The sequence below is a fragment of the Enhydra lutris genome, unplaced genomic scaffold (assembly GCF_002288905.1).
Source record: "Enhydra lutris kenyoni isolate GAN:26980312 unplaced genomic scaffold, ASM228890v2 scaffoldscaffold19, whole genome shotgun sequence".
NCBI classification, from domain to species: domain Eukaryota; kingdom Metazoa; phylum Chordata; class Mammalia; order Carnivora; family Mustelidae; genus Enhydra; species Enhydra lutris.
This window is the reverse complement of record NW_019154103.1, coordinates 4,848,672-4,866,026: the sequence shown is the minus strand read 5'-3', so window position 1 is coordinate 4,866,026 and position 17,355 is coordinate 4,848,672. Positions and strand designations below refer to the sequence as shown.

At 44.2% G+C, this 17,355-nt stretch overlaps 1 protein-coding gene across 2 annotated transcripts in view; it reads left to right on the top strand.

Moving 5' to 3' along the window:
• Positions 1-16,447, top strand: part of LOC111148388 (LHFPL tetraspan subfamily member 2) — a 155,275-nt gene extending 138,828 nt beyond the window's left edge. The window contains exon 5 of one of the 2 annotated variants that reach the window (XM_022504902.1): positions 12,396-16,447. In XM_022504902.1, coding sequence (XP_022360610.1) covers positions 12,396-12,652 — 257 coding nt within the window. In that variant the 3' untranslated portion in view covers positions 12,653-16,447. The remainder of the gene's footprint in view (positions 1-12,395) is intronic. The other variant, XM_022504903.1, reaches the window with a different exon arrangement.
• The last annotated feature ends 908 nt before the right edge of the window (positions 16,448-17,355 follow it).

Genomic DNA, 17,355 nt, shown 5'->3' with positions numbered 1-17,355 from the left:
AAAAAACAAACAAACAAAAAACAAACAAACAAAAAAGGCTTCTCACTTGGAATAAGAAGGAAACTGTGCCACCAATTCACAGGAAGGGATAATCTGGCTAAATTATTTTGTTGGGATGCATTTTTAACTGTTAGAGAGTTAAGGCTTTAGAAACTGTCAGTGAAATAATTTGCATATAAACATGAATCATTGCTGAGGAAGACTTCCGGAGGCTTCAACAAGGGAGAAACTGCATCTTTCTTAAAGATTGTTTCTCTGTATATTTTAAGGGCATCAGACAGTTTGTAATTGATGGTCATTAATTCTGAGTAATTCTAACAGAAACTTCCTCTGGGGGCCTTAGTTGTAAAGTCTTTTTATGACAAGTGTGCTCTGATTGTCTTCCAAAGAATTCTCTTTATGTTGCTCTATCATCTGCTATCCACCCCCGACCCTGGAAAAGTATTTTTCTTGCCAATTATAATTCCCTGGGAGTGTTTTTAGTAGGAAATCAGTACCATACAAGATTCTTCTGGGGAGATGGTATGAGCATTAATACAAACTTTACAAAAAAAAAAAAAAAATTGACACCTGATCCTTCACTTTTTTTCTCCTTCCTGTCAGAACATCTTGGTTAAAAACCTCTGTTATTAATCACGTATGAAGATGACATGTAGAAATAATCTGCCTAACAAAGACATGTGGTACCATCCGAAAACCCTTTTGATTACCAGTGAACCTCGGCCCTCCAGTTCCTGGTCTGCCTATCAGAGCAGAGTTATGAAATGTCAAAGTTGGGCCCACTCTGGCTTGTCCACAAACTCTTGAGATTTTGAAATGAGGTTCAGCGAAAGCAAGTTTAGATTCTGGATTCCAAAGAGAGAATTCCAAAGAGCCTTCTTACTCTTCAGCCCTATTACTTGTTTCTTAGAAAGGTGTCCCCAGCCTGACACAGGCCACCTCTGCCCTCTTCTCCCCTCTCCTCCCCTCTCCTCAGAGGGGCCTCTTGCCCAGCGTTTACTGCCTTTGAATGAATCCTGGTCCATCCACTCTGCTGAGGTCTCTAGCGGTCCACAGCAAAAAGAAGAAAAGACAGGGACAATGTGAGATTTCATAGAGCTGAATGTATTCCGTTTAAAGAACTGTCTTTGATTCTGATTACATCCTTCACTGTTTTTGTGTTAAAATATCCTTTAAAATATCCTTTTATGAAATGATGGTTTTCAGTGTCCTTATATTAGCAAAATAAAAATATTGGCCTTCTAGTAATTTTTCTGGTGATTTACTAGTGTGCAAAGTCCAGAAGCATGGGAATCACTCTTCTAGAACGTAAGCAAGGGTGCAGATTGTGTCTTTTTCACATTTCTATCTCCGCTGTTCAGAATGGCCTACATACATAAGTCCTCAGTCAATGTATGTTATTGGTAAAAACACGATCTGTGTTATGATGATCTCTACAAGCCCAGCCATAAATTTCTAGGTGTCTGGAAAAGAGTAAAGTGTTCTCCAGTGCTGCTAAGCCTCAATCGTGACATGACCTCTGCCCTCCCAGACACGGCATAAATAAATTAATGGAGCCATTACCCACAGAACTAACTGGCAGGCACTAAAACCAAATTCTGTTTGGCTTTTACATAAATTTTCATTGAAAAATTGAAAAACCGTAATGGGCAAAGTGATGTCAAAGGTATAGATTAACCAAAGATGGCAGTTCTTGGGCAGAAATCCTTGATTCATGTTATAACTAATACTTTGTTATATTACTTCTGAAAGATTCCTGACTCTGAATGGTGAACCTGACGTTTTGGTACTGAGGACAGTGGCCTGCTTGGCATCTGAGAAGTCAAGCAGGCTGGCATACCATCACCAGATGGCATCGCAACTTGGGCGATGGAAGCCCAGGACTCTCCTTGGGTGGAGGGACGGGCCCTGAGAGCCACCATCTTGGTGTCTGCAGTTGTCCTAAGCAAAGTGTCACTCCAGCCAGATGGCACAGACTCAGGGCGATATCCCTGATGTGCGATGTGAGACAGGCACATCTCTCACAAACACCTGAGGGACTTACGCCCATGCTGCACAGTTAATGGTGGAAGGATGCGGGAGGTGGGGGGGCGAGAAACGGAGATCATTGGCATGTTCTGTGAATTAAGAAAAGCCACTTGAAGGGGGTGAGATGGTAGCACGGTGGCCTGACCTGCTGGTGGAGGATGTAATTTGGGGGCTGTCTGGGAATGAACACAGGGTATATGTGCTTGTGGATGTGCAATTTTAGATAGCTCCCATTCACACAGAATCTGAACAAAGACAAAAATGTATGTGGATTGTATGGCTTACGTTTACCCTCTAGTCCAGTAGGTTTTAGGCTTGCTTGCGGTTTTCTGCTCGCGGGTGGTCCGCACCCTGCAGAAGAGGACACCCTAGCAAACCTGAAATTGTTCTGACTTGTTTCCTAGGTTTTCTTTTTAGGAATTTCTTTAGCCAGGGGCAGCCATTCCACAGTGGCATATGTAGTGACGTGAGGAGGCCGGTGACATTTGGACTATAGTGAAAGAGGTGTGGATAGAACTTCTTTATTCGTTGTTGTCTTGCTGTGGCGTTTAGCAAACCAGCCTGAGTGAACGATAGGTGACCCTTTATTTTGGTGCAGCCTTTCCCTCCCTTTGCCCCCTCACAGCACTGGACCGCACAGATGCTTTTGCTTTAAAAGCTGGTGTCCGGTTCGCAGTGAAGCAGCAGCAGCCGAGCACAGTGGCTCGGGAGCGGCGTCTGGAGCCCCCCCCGCCCCCGGATCTGAGGCCCGGCTCAGATCCGTGCGGGGCCTCGCTGGATCCCTGCAGGCTTCAGCTTCCTCGTCCATCAGGTGGTCATAGGAATAGTACCAACCTCCAAAGCTTGTGAAAAGGACTGAACCAACTAAATTTAAAGGGCTTCCCCAGTGCCTGGCACATTGTAGTGCTCAGTAAGCATCAGGAGTGGCCACTGTTAGTTTAAGTTACTCTGACCATTAAAAGGTTCTAATCATCTGTATAATCTTCCAGGTTAAGGTATTAGTTGTGAATGGAACTTGGGAGAGGGTATTCATAGCTTTAGCTCCATGTCATCTTTACTTAGAATCTAGCATTTTTGTCATAGAAGACCTTTCCAAAAGGTTCTTGTGAAGATGTAAAGACTAGAAAGAAAATAAGAATCAGAATTGATGTGTGAAGTCAGCCCACAACACAACCTGTGTAGAGGACTGTGGTGTAGACCCTGAGTGTGGATTTGGGATAAGGATGGAGGCATAGAAGCCAGGGAGTAGGAAACACACTTCTCACCACTGTTAACAAGTTTCCCGTTGAATGGGAGTCCCTCTGAGCTCAAACAGTTGCTGATCCTTTATGGGACAAATGGATATTATGTCACAGTTAAGACTTCTGATTTTTTTTTTTTTAAGATTTTATTTATTTATTTGACAGAGATCACAAGTAGGCAGAGAGGCAGGCAGAGCGAGAGAGAGGAAGGGAAGCAGGCTCCCTGCTCAGCAGGGAGCCCGATGCAGGGCTCGATCCCAGGACCCTGAGATCATGACCTGAGCCGAAGGCAGAGGCTTAACCCACTGAGCCACCCAGGCGCCCCAAGACTTCTGATTTTTACTCTCACTATTCTATACAGTTTTTCAGGTAGTTGTACTTGCTCCTTAGAATTTCACAGGTAAAAATTTTAAATAAAAAGTACATTTCTTCTTTCTTAAAAGATTAGAGAGAACGTGGTTTAGCCTTGTGTTATGACTGAGAACGATCGCTACAGAATATCTCACCAAGTCCCTGCACATGAGGAGTATGTAGGTTCATAGCATGACGACTGGGGTGAGAACAGCGTGATGACCAGTTCAGCAGGTGGGACCTGGATGTGGTCTGACAAGGTGTGCCTTTCTCAGAGCTTGATACGTTTGCCTGGGGGTGCTGGGAAAGAGAAGTGTCCCCACCTAACAACATTTGATGACCTACCAGCAGCTATTAAGGACTGCCAAAATGACTTCCAGCTGTCAGCATAAAAGAGGACTTGGGGAAAAACTGAAATTTCGATGAGGAGAGCTGTAGTGTACAGATCAATGTTAACCAGCATCCCTGCATTTGTTGTAAACCACTGTGTACCTCACTCGTTCTGCCACATGATGGGCCCTGCCCGAGAGCTACGTACCTGCACATGGTATTCCCCTCCCGGAATGCAGACCGCACACACCAGGTGCTCATCGGCGCCCCTGCCTTCGGGGCTGCTGCTGGGAGGGGGCCTTGCCGGCGCCCGAGAGCAGTTCTGCGTTCTCTGCCTCCAAGGCTGGCATGTTCTGTTGGTCTTTCCATTCTGGACACCACCCTTCCCTCTTTTGCAAACACCATGGTCCCCCTCCTTCTTCATTTACCCTTGTACCTCTCTGTTTTCTGTCACCTGCCATTTTTCCTGAACTTCTCCACGTCTGCCCCTGCACTGCTGCCCTCCCAGCCGGTGGCCTGGAAAGGCCCCACAGGAACGAAGCTTCTTCCTCCAACCAGTTTAAAAACTTGGCATGTGTATTACCTTGATTTCCTTTAAAGCGTAACATCTGCATCACAGTGCCCTGTCCTTTCATTCACCCAACAAATATTACTGAGCACCTATTACATGTCCTAGATTGTTTTAAGCAATTGGGATACATAAAGAATAACTGACAAAGTTCTTCGTCCTTATGGAGTTTACACTGAAGATGGTGGAGACAGACTGTGAACTAAATAAGTTATTATATCAAAAGGTGGTGGGGACTATGGAAGAAAGAAAAGGTGTAGCCAGGGTAAGAGAGGTGAGGTATGCTGGGATGGTAAGAGGACAAGTTAAAATAGTAAATAGGATAGTCAGGGTAGGATTCAGGGAGAACCGATTTACAGACTTGATGGAGCTAAAGGAGTCAACCATATGGGGAATCAGGAAGAGCTTTGCAGGCGCAGGAAACAGTTAGAATGAAGGCCTTGCTGGTAAGAGTAATGTGGGCTCTGAGGGAAAGAGAGGAGTCAAAATTATTCTAAGGTTTTTGGCCTGAAAGGGTATAAGAGTTGAACTCCCACTTGCTGACATGAAGTGCTCAGGGCAAAGACAAGACTGTGAAGTGGGTAGCGGCAAGGAGGAGTTAGGTTTGGATGTAATTTTCAAGTACCTCGTTAGACATCCAAGTGGCGTTTAAGCAGGCAGCTGGATTGCAGATCTGGGTATCAGAGTGCGGGCGATGTCAGCCCGAAGTGTTTAAAGCTGTGGGACCAAGTGTGATCAGTAAGAATACAGAGAAGAGGACAAAGGATTGAGCTCTGGGCACTCCAGTACTAAGATACCAGAAAGTTACTGACAGCAAAGGATACTGAGAAGGAAAAGCCAACACAGCATCCCACCTAGAACACTGGTGGATGCTCTGACATGTTTGCAAGGAGGACTGTCCTGTCTTCGTTTTCTTCTAAGGCTGTACTTAGTATTCTTTTCTTTTCTTTTGGGAACTTGCTGATTGAACGTACCACTCCCAATAAGCCTGGAGTGCTCTCTGAGCTGTGTCCTAGAATGGGACTGGGGTACTGGAAGCCAGTCCCTCTCTCGTCTGATTTGCTTTACTTCCTGTTGGAGAGATGGCTGCCTGGAGCAAGGGAACGAGGTGGAGGGGGCGTGGTGGCGGGGGCAGCCTCCTGGCATTATGCTGTAGTGAACTGAGCTGGCTCAACAAAAGCTGAAGTGCAGGCTAAGCTAGGTCCACATCCCAGATCTTTGAGTCACAGGGTAGACCCGAAGGGAATCAGCAAGGGGTTCCTAAATGAGTCAGTGGCTATTTCAAAGAAATGAATTGAACTCTTGACCTCTGTTATCCAAAGTTAACTGTGACACACCCATCAGGTTTATGGTAAGTGCTAAGACAAAACTGCCATATAGACTAAGAGAAATCAAGTTTTCTGCCCTCAAGGGGCTCAGAGTCCTACTAGGGTACTGCTCCATCTCAGAGCTGAGTGTAATGACCGGCACTTAGGTGACTCAGTAAATAGTTGTTGAGTAAGTCTACAAAATTAAGTGTGATGAAGAACTGAATAGAGAGAGGGTAGTGGAAGCACACAGAAGACCATTCTGGCAGGAAGTGGTGACAAATGTTTCGCATGGAGGGGACACCTGACTTCGGTGAGCGGGGATAATTCCAGGTAGATGAATCCCCCAGGGGTCAGCATGAATAAGAACCCCGTGTTCAGGGAATGGGGATTGTGTGACCAGAATCCTTGAGTGTTACTCGCCTATGTGTGTTTAAAGCCTGTGAAACCCCACATCAAGCCACTCCTGCACCCCCGCTGTGGCCACTTACCGCTGTGCTTGGCACCCAGGGCAGGCACACAGTATACAGTCAGGGGACTCACCTCACGGAATTACCGAATTGGAACCCAAATTTATCAGAAGCTATTAAGCCTGCTGTCAGCTGTCTGCTGTGCACTCACTCTCCAAAGAGATGAGGATATCTGATAGCTTTAGAGTGAGCTTCTTGATTATAATCTAGTGAAGGCTGAGTGCTGGGTCCCTCACTGGGAGCTTCTCCACAGGATGACAGTAGCAGTATCAGCTGGCCCTGTTCTTTGTGTCCTTAGAAGAGTGCTTTGCAAACTGAGGTCTAGTTAGTCTTTGCTATTTAGTCTGAAAGCCTGTCTGAAGAGGAAATGAGATTTTTTTTTAAAAGATTTTATTTATTTTTATTTATTTGAGAGAGAGAGAGATCATGAGCAGGGGGGAGGAGACTCCCTGCTGAACAAGGAGCCAGATGTGGGGCTTGATCCCAGGACACGAGGATGATGACCTGAATCCAAGGTGGATGCTCAACTGACTGAGCCATCCAGGTGTCCCAGGAAATAGGAATTTGATGTCCAAAGATCCACTTATTATTCTTTGGGACAGGAGCCAGACTTTAGTTCTCACATTTTCAGGCCAGGAAAAACGGCCTCCTTCTGTACTCCTGGTGGGTGACCCACAAAAGACAAGAAACTGTGCGTCCATTCCCTTGGCCAGCCGGAGGTGAAGTGATGATTGCGTGGTTGATCTGGAGGGAAGGAGGTGATGCTCTAACTGCCAGGAAAACACTGTGAAACGGCCATGGAGCCTTTCCTCATTTCCTTCACAGACTGAAGAGCTGTGGTTCAGACTTGACTCCCCCCATGCCTGGCATCTCAGGAGGCTTGAGATGGTCATCTTCAGACCAAGTAAAATACTATGTGTTGTATTCAGGAACTCCTAGTCTTTATAAAATTGGGTGCTTGGCAGGATCACGGAGATGTTTATCTTCCTACCTAAGGGATTTGCTTAAAACTTAGATTTGATGACATTACTTCATTCCAGAGCTGTAGCAAGAAAATAACCTAAGATGTACAATTTTGTGGTCTAATTACAGGAGTCAATAAATGTGGACCACAAAGCAAGAGGACTAAGACTTTATCTTTCTTGGTACTTTTTTTTTTTTTTAACCTTCTAAGTTTTAGACACTGGAAATGCTATAAAACATAGTTTCTGCCCTTTTGGAGCTCATGGAGTCTAATTATTTGAGTTAAATCCAAACCACATGCTTAGGTTGTCCACAGAGGCTGAAGATTCCTGTGCAGTAAGATTGAACTGCCAAGAATCTGGGGTTGAGTCTGAAAGCTCAGGGGAAAATGTTATTAAAACTGCACAGAGACACGGGGGGCACTGCATTGTGATAGCTGGTGTCTACCTCACATGGCCAGCCTCATCGAGGTCAACAGGACTGTGTCTCCAGCCAGTGGTGGCATCTCAGGTACTCCAAGTAACTATCAGTTCTTCATTTTTTTTCTTTCCCAGGTAAGGCTGTCATGCCCACGCGACCCCATGATGAGCAGAGGGTACCTTCTGGGGTGCCATCCCAGCAAGTAGACCCATGGCAGAGGTTATCACAGCTCTGAGTCACTTACTGTTTCTTTCGCTGGTGACGATTTTCTTTGGGCTGTGGCCAGTATCACTCTCCCTGCTTTCCTTCCTCCTAGCTGGGCCAACTGTTGCTTAATCAGGCACATGGGAAGAGATGCCCGTCAGAAAAGCCAAAGCTGACTGGCCAAGTCGCTTACTTTGTCAGTGATGTCCCCCTCCCAAAACAATACTGCATTAGGGCAAGGTGGTGGAAAGACCCCAGAGACCATTCACTACAGGCTGGCCTAACTTCAGAAACTACTTTTTTAATAAGTACATAGGAAGATCAGACCATTTTCTGGCTTGGCTTCTATGTGAAATTTAATCCAGAGCACACTTCACCTTCCCTTTGGTCTCCAGCTGTAACCCACAACCATGCTGAGAGTCCCTGAGTATACTGCAGACTGAGAACCAGAGAAACCATGCTAAGTTTGTAGCAGACTTGTTATGTCTGACTATATTCTAATGCCTGCTGTTTGACATACCTATTTAAGACTTCAGTTTTGTCTCATTAGTTGGTGTCATTAATCCTACTTGGAATTCAGGGCATAAGTTTGCTTCTAAACACTGGGATTCAGAGCCCTGGAACAGGACAGTGTGACAGGCTAGAGCAGCCAGCTGAGAGTCTCTCCTTCCTTTCCTGCTGACAAATTTCATTCTCATTGATTGGTATCTGTCAAGTTATTTTACTGGTTTTCACGGGGGACACTGTGGTTTGGAGATTTTATGATGGGTTTAACTCTGTTCCAAGCCCTCTTCTGAGTACTGGCATTAGAGTGGTAAATGCATAGTACAGAAACCCCTGCTGTCATGGAGTTTCAAGTCAGGATAGAGATGGATAACCAAAGATGTAAAGCAGGAGGTTGAACTATAGGATATGTCCATTTTTATAGGTCAAAAATGGTCAAATATTGCAAGTTTCATATGACTCAGATATATTCTGTTGGTCATAAATGCTAAGGAGAAATAAAGCAAGGAAAGGGGGAGGAGGTAGGTGATTGAATTTTAAGTAGAGTGGAATGGAAGACCACCCCTACAACGTGGCATTTGAATGTGGCCTAAAAGCTGTCTGGAGGGAAAGTACTGCAGGTGAGAGAAAGAGCAAAGGCCCGAGCGCGGCTGGTACTGTGTGGAAGGAAAAGTCCCCTAGCTAGTAGAAGGCAGGAGTGGAGAGCACAGGTGAGAATGGCAGAGGTGAGTTTGCATAGGTAATAGCGAGCCGGATCATAGGGCTTTGAAGGCCATGAGACAAAGAAAAGATTGGATTTTACCCTGAGTTGGGGAAATTTAATGGTTTTTTTCTTTTCTCACTTTTACTAAGAAGCAAAATTATTCTGTTCAGGTAGTGTTTGATGACTAAGGAAAGCTTATTAGGGCCCAGGAACTACCACTGCCCAGGCTGCTCATAAGCTGCACTGGGCCTGAGAGCAGTGGAATCAGGACGTTGCAAGGTAAGGACTCTTGCAGTTGCTGGAAAGAAAACCTGAATTGTTAAACTTACTGGAATTCCTTCGGTAGATAGCCTTTGTCTAAATACTAGAAAGATGAAAAATATTTTTAAATTATTTTTGCTCACCTGAAGGCCCACTGTTTTTTTTCTCTCACTGAGACGTAGGTCTTGCATTTTCATGGTGTCAGTGGTGTTAATGACAACTCTGCTGAGTGCTGGGAGGAGAGGTCACCAGCTAGAGCAAGGTAGACAGGGACAGTTTCCTCCCTCTGACCCACTGACCCGCTGCAGATTTGGAGAAGGCAGTCTTGGTGTTTGTCTAGGTTGGCTGCCTGTGTATCAGCACAGATCACGTCCACTGGGGCTTGCAGACACACTAGCCCACATTTTAGTAACCTCCCACATGGACTGCCCTTGTGAGCTTATAAATATTCAAGCTGAAGCTTTGGACAAACTCTAGGTTATTGAAAGTCTCCCTGCTGTCCTTATTCACAGGACCCCAGGCACCTCATGTACAATTAATATTTAATTGGAGACAATTTAAATATGAATCCTCTGATCTTTTTAAAAAGTGTTATTTATTTGGGGCGCCTGGGTGGCTCAGTGGTTAAAGCCTCTGCCTTCAGCTCAGGTCATGATCTCAGGGTCCTGGGATCGAGTCCCGCATCGGGCTCTCTGCTCAGCAGGGAGCCTGCCTCCTCCTCTCTCTCTGCCTGCCTCTCTGCCTACTCGTGATCTGTCTGTCAAATAAATTTGAAAAAAAAAAAAAAATCAAAAAGTGTTATTTATTTGAGAAAGAGCACAAGCAGGGGGGAGTGGCAGAGGCAGTGGGAGAAGCAGGCTCCCCGCTGAGCGGGGAGCCCGACTTGGGACTCAATCCCAGGACCCTGAGATCATGACCCAAGCTGAAGGCAGATGCTTAACCAGCTGAGCCACCCAGGCACCCAACACTCTGGGCTTTTAAAGGGACAAACAGCTAATGCTCCCTTGACTGGGACAGGCACCAGAGCTTGACAGGAGAGGCAGTGAGCTAGAGAGTGCCTCTGAATCCTTCCAGAAGTCCCAGGGATGCTACCTCGCTGTTCCCAGGGTGGTAACTGAGGACCTGAGGGAGGAGACTACCAAAGGGCCATTTACCTCGGTTGGATGAGGTTTCCTAGGGAAGGAGATGGGAATTAATTAAGCTTTATCATAGGCCTTAGAAATACAGAAGAATTAGCTGAGTAGATTTAGATCTCCCCAGCTGAGTAAGGTATGTTCAGATGGAGAAGAGTTTATTTTTCCAAGGATATTAAATTGTAGCTTGGGTTCTCCCCTCTCCCCAAATTATTACACCTTTCAAAATATACCCTTAAAACAGACCTGATTTGCTTACTCATAAATGGTAAACTTTAAACTGCTTGTGTTTACATATGGGAGTGGTCTGCCAAAGGCTTTAACCTATTACCAGTTGCTAGTCTATGTTCCAGTTTTGTTATGGCTGTTACTGTTACAGACTATATATGTTTTTACACACTTTAATATCCATAACCATTTTAGGAGTTAAGGAGTAGCCAGTTTTACAGGTGAAGAATCATACCCAGACAAGTTAAGAAACTTTCCTAAGGTCACCCACTTCATAAATGGCAAGAGCTTGGATTCCTTACCTCAGAGCTCTTAACTACTAACCAACCCACTCTTAGCAAGTCTGCTGAAACCTTGCATATTCTAGAGTACCAACACATTCTCCACTGGGAGTCTAATTCTTGGGGGAATTAGCTCCATGCTCCCAGTCCTTTCTAACAGCGTCCCTCTGGGATGCCTCAGTCAGCTGTCCTTTCACTTCTGACCCTGGAGTGCATTTCCCTACCTGCTGCCCAGCTCTCTGACCTATGCAGAAATAAAGGATTACAGGGTTAGAAAGACTTCTTTTTGGAAGCACTCTTCTTCAGACAGTGAACATATGAACCACTTCCTATATTCCATCCCTGCTAGAAAGTTCCCTAAGGCAATTTGGGAAGTAGGGAAAATCAGATCTGAACTGCCAGGCCTGGCAAGAAGATGCCATCGTAAGATGAAGAGAGCTGTGATCTGTGGACTGAAACCCTGTCCTGGATCATCCTTCAAGCCTAATACTACCACAGGTTCAGTCATGTTCTTTTTGTGGGAGCGTGCCTGTAACTTTGAAGCTTTGGTGTGGTAAACCTGGAGAACTTCAGTAAAGGTAGGAAAAGAGAATTTAGAACCACGATTAAATTAGGAGGATAGAATTGCTACTTCAAGGTATCTAAAAAAACAGCTTTTGGGGTGGGGGGGAAGAAGTTAGCAATCTTGATTTATATTAGGTGTCATTTTCTCCTGCCACATAAAATATAAGCCATCCTCTTACAGCTGTTCCAGCACAAAAGCAGCCATAGGCAAAGTCCATAAACATATGGGCATGGGGTACATCTCAATAAAAATTTATTCAGAGGGGCACATGCATGGCTCAGTCGGTTAAGCATCTGCCTTTGGCTCAGGTCATGATCCCAGGGTCCTGGGATCGAGCCCCACTTCAGGCACCCTGCTCAGTGGGGAGCCTGCTTCTCCCTCTCCCACCCCCGCTCCACTGCCCCCTGGCAAGCTTGCGCTCATTTGCTTGCTCTCAAATAAAATCTTAAAAGAAAAACAACTTTATAGAGCCCAGTCCAATTTCACTTGTGGGGGCCTTAGTTTGCCAGCCTCTGCCTTAGACCAAAAGGGAAATGCTCACTGTGATAAGAGTTTTGTGGGAAGAAATAGTAACAGGTTTAATTTGCTTTTCTAGAAGACAGACTATTAATGGATTCACATTCCAACCTCCACCAAAGAGGCTAGTATACCGCTATGAAAATGATGGCATTTCTTGATTGGGTCAGATTAGTTGCATGGGACAGTCCCTGACGCTCCTACCCCACAGATGCCGCTGCCCAGGGCCGGGGAAAGAGGAGGAGCAGTTCCAGCCTCTCCAGTTACTCGCTGTACACCGTAAAGCCAGGGGGTTTCACCTGTTTTCTCTCGTGCCTCACAGGTTTGTTCCTGATCCTGGGTCTGATACTCTACCCGGCCGGCTGGGGCTGCCCAAAGGCCGTAGGCTACTGTGGACACTATGCGTCAGCCTATAAGCCCGGAGACTGCTCCTTGGGCTGGGCCTTTTACACCGCCATCGGGGGCACGGTCCTCACCTTCATCTGTGCTGTCTTCTCCGCCCAAGCAGAAATTGCAACCTCCAGTGACAAAGTACAGGAAGAAATCGAAGAGGGGAAAAACCTTATCTGCCTCCTTTAGTTTGGAAGAGACCGAGAGGCCATTTTCCTCCTGGGTAACCTTGTGAAACAGTGCTCCTCTGGTTTCATCGTCTGAGTCAGGTGAAGAACTAGCCTTTATCTACCAAAGCCTACATTCCACGGCCCCAAGCCTTAACAGGACCAGTGCGGGGCAACATCCAGCTAAGTGATTGCACTCGAGGGCCGCAGTTCAAACTCTCGGAGGTAGAATACGAAACTACTGCACGAACCCTGACACACAGCTGACAAGTATGTCCGACTCTGTCTTCTCCAGGGCTCGTAAAGGGGAAGGATCTAAACCATCAGGGCAGCAGTTCGTCTGGCAACAGGAGGCCAGAGCTACATGTGCAGTTTATTCTGAAATGTATTTCTGCCACCAGGGTGCATGTCTGTAAGCATCCCTGCCTCAGAATGAGGTTTTGGGGTTGGAGTTTTGGTCTCCTCTAGTTGTTCTTCTGAGACTAAAATGAAGATTGCATACTTACAGGGGATAGCTTATGTGCTCGAGGGCATAATATGACCAGAGGGGTCAGCAGGTCAGTGTGGAATCCCATTGTGGAACATGCTCTAGGCTGAATTCCGGGGTAGGGTTGGACTGACTGAACTGTCTCTCCAAGATTTTAGAAATCTGAGTAAGGGAAGAATAAGGACCGGTATGATCATGGGAATGAAAGTCAAAAATCCTGCTAGGGAAGACAAATTCATTGTACTGCCCAGCAGTCAGGCTAGCACCAGTACTGGTCCAGTCTCCTTGTCTAAAGGAGATCCTGTGTTTTTCTCCTAGGGTTAGGATCGAGCTTAGACTGCCAAAAGGAAACCTCACCCTGTTTCCTCATTCCAGGAACAGAGGTCTCCAAGCCAACTGTGGCTCATTCAGACGTTCACTGGGAGAACTTACCAGAATCTCAGCACTTGTGGGGAGACCTTCTCCCACTGTTTGGTAACCATGTGGTAGTCAGCTATATTTCCAACCCCAGCAGTGCAGAATGACCTTCTTTGCAGGAAAAAAGGAGCTAGTCATGGGAGTTAAGTTTCTCCAGTTACTAGTGTTATTTCTGAAAGCAGACTGCAACATTAAATTACTTCAGTAGGTGAGTTGCATCAAACCTTCATACCCAGAGAAGTACAGAGTAGAAATTTAATGCAACAACAAGAGTGCCTAGCACCTGCCTATGCCTGTTTACAAAAAGAATGGAACACCACTATTAAAAGGGATTCAGGAACTTAAAATCTGGTTTCTATGAATTGCCAGTAAAATTGATTCAGAAAAATGGTATTAGCCACCACCTCAAATTTACTTTGGAATGATCTCAGTGGCAAGAACCTAGCTGGTATTACCCAGAGCTTCAGAATTGCAGAATGATATAGAAACACTCCTTACATAGTGTAAGCAAGTGGAGTGGACCCCTGAGATTTCTGGAAGAATTAAAAGTACAGGACTATTTGGGCTTATGAATCTGTTCCCTGAGAGCTTGCTGTGTGTTAAAAGCTTAACAAATAATGACTTAGTACCTTCTTTGGGTAAGGTATTGTATGCTAAGGGCCACCCGGCACAGAAACCAGATTCAGATTTTACAACACTGCCCATAGTGAATCATATCCAGGCTGAGTCTAAAACCATGCCTTGGTGCAAAACAGACAGTTGCTTTATGTGTAGATGGAATGGGGCAACTGAAGTTTTATTCCCTTCTGGCCTTTGGCCTATACCACAAACCATCTTATCACACAGATTAAGAGCTAAGGGCAGGAGGGGTGGTGGTGTAGAACCAGGCCTTAATTGGTTCACCATTCTTAGACCGAAGTTCAGAATAAGCAAGATTTAAGTCCTATAACCTTGTTTTGTTTTGTTTTGAAAAGAGAAGGAGTAAATAGCCTTATAGCAGCCTACTGTAGGGGCTCAGGAAACATTAATCCTAACACCACACAGAAATAGGGTATGGAAGCCGAAGGACAGGGTTCCTATCCCTGCTGTGTATTTTTATGCTCTAACCAACTTCCAGTGCCCAAAGTCACTACTTTTTAACCCTTAGCAATAATTTTTATTCCAAAAAACAGCAGCCAAGGGGGATTCCTTTTATCAGCAGATTGGCTCCAAAATCAGTGTTAGGAAATGGGTTCTCTAACTCCCTTTTCACAGACAAGTTAAAGTCCTAAGCCCTGAGAATCTTCTGAGAATGGCCATCATCTTTATTCCCAGACCGCTCTTTGGCTAAGGTGGTGGGGTAGCTCCAGAACACCTGATAAAACAGTAGTCACATGTGAAAACGTTACTTCTCTTGGCCAGAAGTAATTCACCCGACAGTGTTTTTATCCCATTAGTCCGAATGCTACAGACAACAAAGCACATATACACGCATCACCCCAAACCACTACAAAGTACTTAAACACTGAATTAAAAGCAGAGCAGAGATGGAATTTCTGTAGCAGAGACAGAGTAAGAACTAATGTTGGACCTTTTAAACCTTCCATCCATTAGCCAGGCTTTGGGAAAAATGAAACCTTAAAATCGTGCTAGTCTACACCAAAACTGTATAGCTCTTTAAAAACCACTGAATATGAGGAATGTATTAGACATAGGTTAAATAATTGGACTGATTGTTGAACCACATTTTCCTAATAAATATCAATCACCTAATCACCTCAATCTAAAAATTTAATACACCTGGGCCATTACTACTACCAGAAAAGTCTTATTTATTTTTGCCTGCATCTGCGCTTAAAGTTTTGTGATGGGCTGGGCTTCTCAATGAACTCCAAGAAGGCAGAAATACTTGCCTTGGATTCTGTGGATTTCTTTTAAACCTGTGTGCTAATTCAACAATTGTTACATTGTGTAAGGATTTTTGTATAGTTTTCAAACATCTGTGGTGTAATGATCTTTGTTAAACATGTAAAGTGCCATAGCCTTTTTTTATGTGTAGCATATTTAAAATATATATATGTATATTATACATACACAAGTCTGTGTGAAAGATGTGCAATAACAGGTGTATGTATGTTTTGTTTTTTTTGGAAACTGGACAGGAGTCAGAACAGGGATTGTTTCTGTTTTGGCAAAGGAGAGTTAAACATTTTTGCCTTCATGGCCTAGTCATTAACCCATAACAATTTAAATGCTACACAAACCGATGTGAAGACAAGACTGGTATGAAATCATTGATTCCTGGGTCTAAATTAAAATAATCACTAGATTTATGTGAAAATTAAGCCAGCACCAGGCCCAGTTAATGCTAGTCTTTCATGTGAAATGTGAAGCTGCCACATTGCCTTTTCTGTTAGTGCAAAACTAGTAGCTGGTACATAATCACTAAGGAGCTTTTTCTTAACATGCTTTGATAGACCACGTTAATGCTAGACCACTATTTAAGGGCTGATCTCACACCTTCTTCGCCATAAGAGTCTGGCTTAGAACAGACCTCTCTGTGCAATAACTTGTGGCCACTAGAAATCCCTGGCCTGCATTTATATTTGGGCAGCAATGACTCCCAAGGGCCAAAAGAGTTAAAGGCCTTTATGACTGGGATTTCTTCTGAGACTGTGGTGAAACTCCTTCCAAGGCCAGGGGGTCATTAGGTGCTTTGGAGGAACTCAGCATCACTTGATATTCAGTAGCCACTTGAGCCAAATAGAAAACTGTATTGACCGCTAATGGACTCAATTTGAGCCTTCAAATTTATGGTTATCCTATTATATTGTAAACTAAATACATTGTTTGTCTAGCATTGATTAGGTTCCTGTGCATATGTATTTCACAATGCCGTCCCCTCCCCAGATTGGAATTAAACCAGATTTTGGAAACTCATTCTGATTTTTTCAAGTCTAAGTATAATGTAATTCTGTTGAAACCAATAATTTTCTCAAGAAAACACCTACAAGTCAACTTTTATGTTAAACACTAACTTATATATAATATTAACAATGGGGGAAATGTTCAGGTATTTTAACTATTCCATTCATTAGTTATATATCTGTATCTATATATCATAAGGTTAGCTTTAACTTCGAGATTACCTCTTTCTTGGAGAAGCATCAACATAAAATGGGGAGGGAGGAACTCTCAAATATTATACAAATATCTTAATTTTGCAGTAAATTTAAGAACTATGAAAATGTTTCCAAGTATTAAAAACACTTTTCAAAGGAATATGTATAATAATTACAAAGAAAAAAGTCAGCTAAGGGCACAATCTCTTCCAACAAAAATACCAAAATTAAAAGCCAACTGTGGGGCAGGTGCACATCCACCTTTCCTGAAGGTAATCCTCCCCATAGAAAGCCTCATTGAGAAGCAGAATTCTACTTCAGACACTCAAAGAGAACACTAATAACACTTCTCGTAAACTCTTGTTCAACTCTGCGTATCCCATGAAGCACTTACCTGACAGAATAAACAAAAATGCCTCTTTCAAGGGCCTGTAACCGCTGAAACTACTTTTATGCTTTGTCTTCTAAAGCCACCTGACACCTGCTAAGTTTCTAATAGAAACAAAAACTAAAAGCTGACAAAATTATCCAAATCACAAAAGAAAAAGTTTCTGAAAGAATTACGATATAGGTAGTCCAAGCAAAATCGGAAATTTTCACTTGCTTTTTCAGCTATCACATCTTTAAACCAAAAGAGAAGGGACCCTGGCTTTACATGTCAGCAGAGGCTAGAGAACCCTCACATGTGCTTCCCATTTCATCCCTAGTTTTTACTTGGCA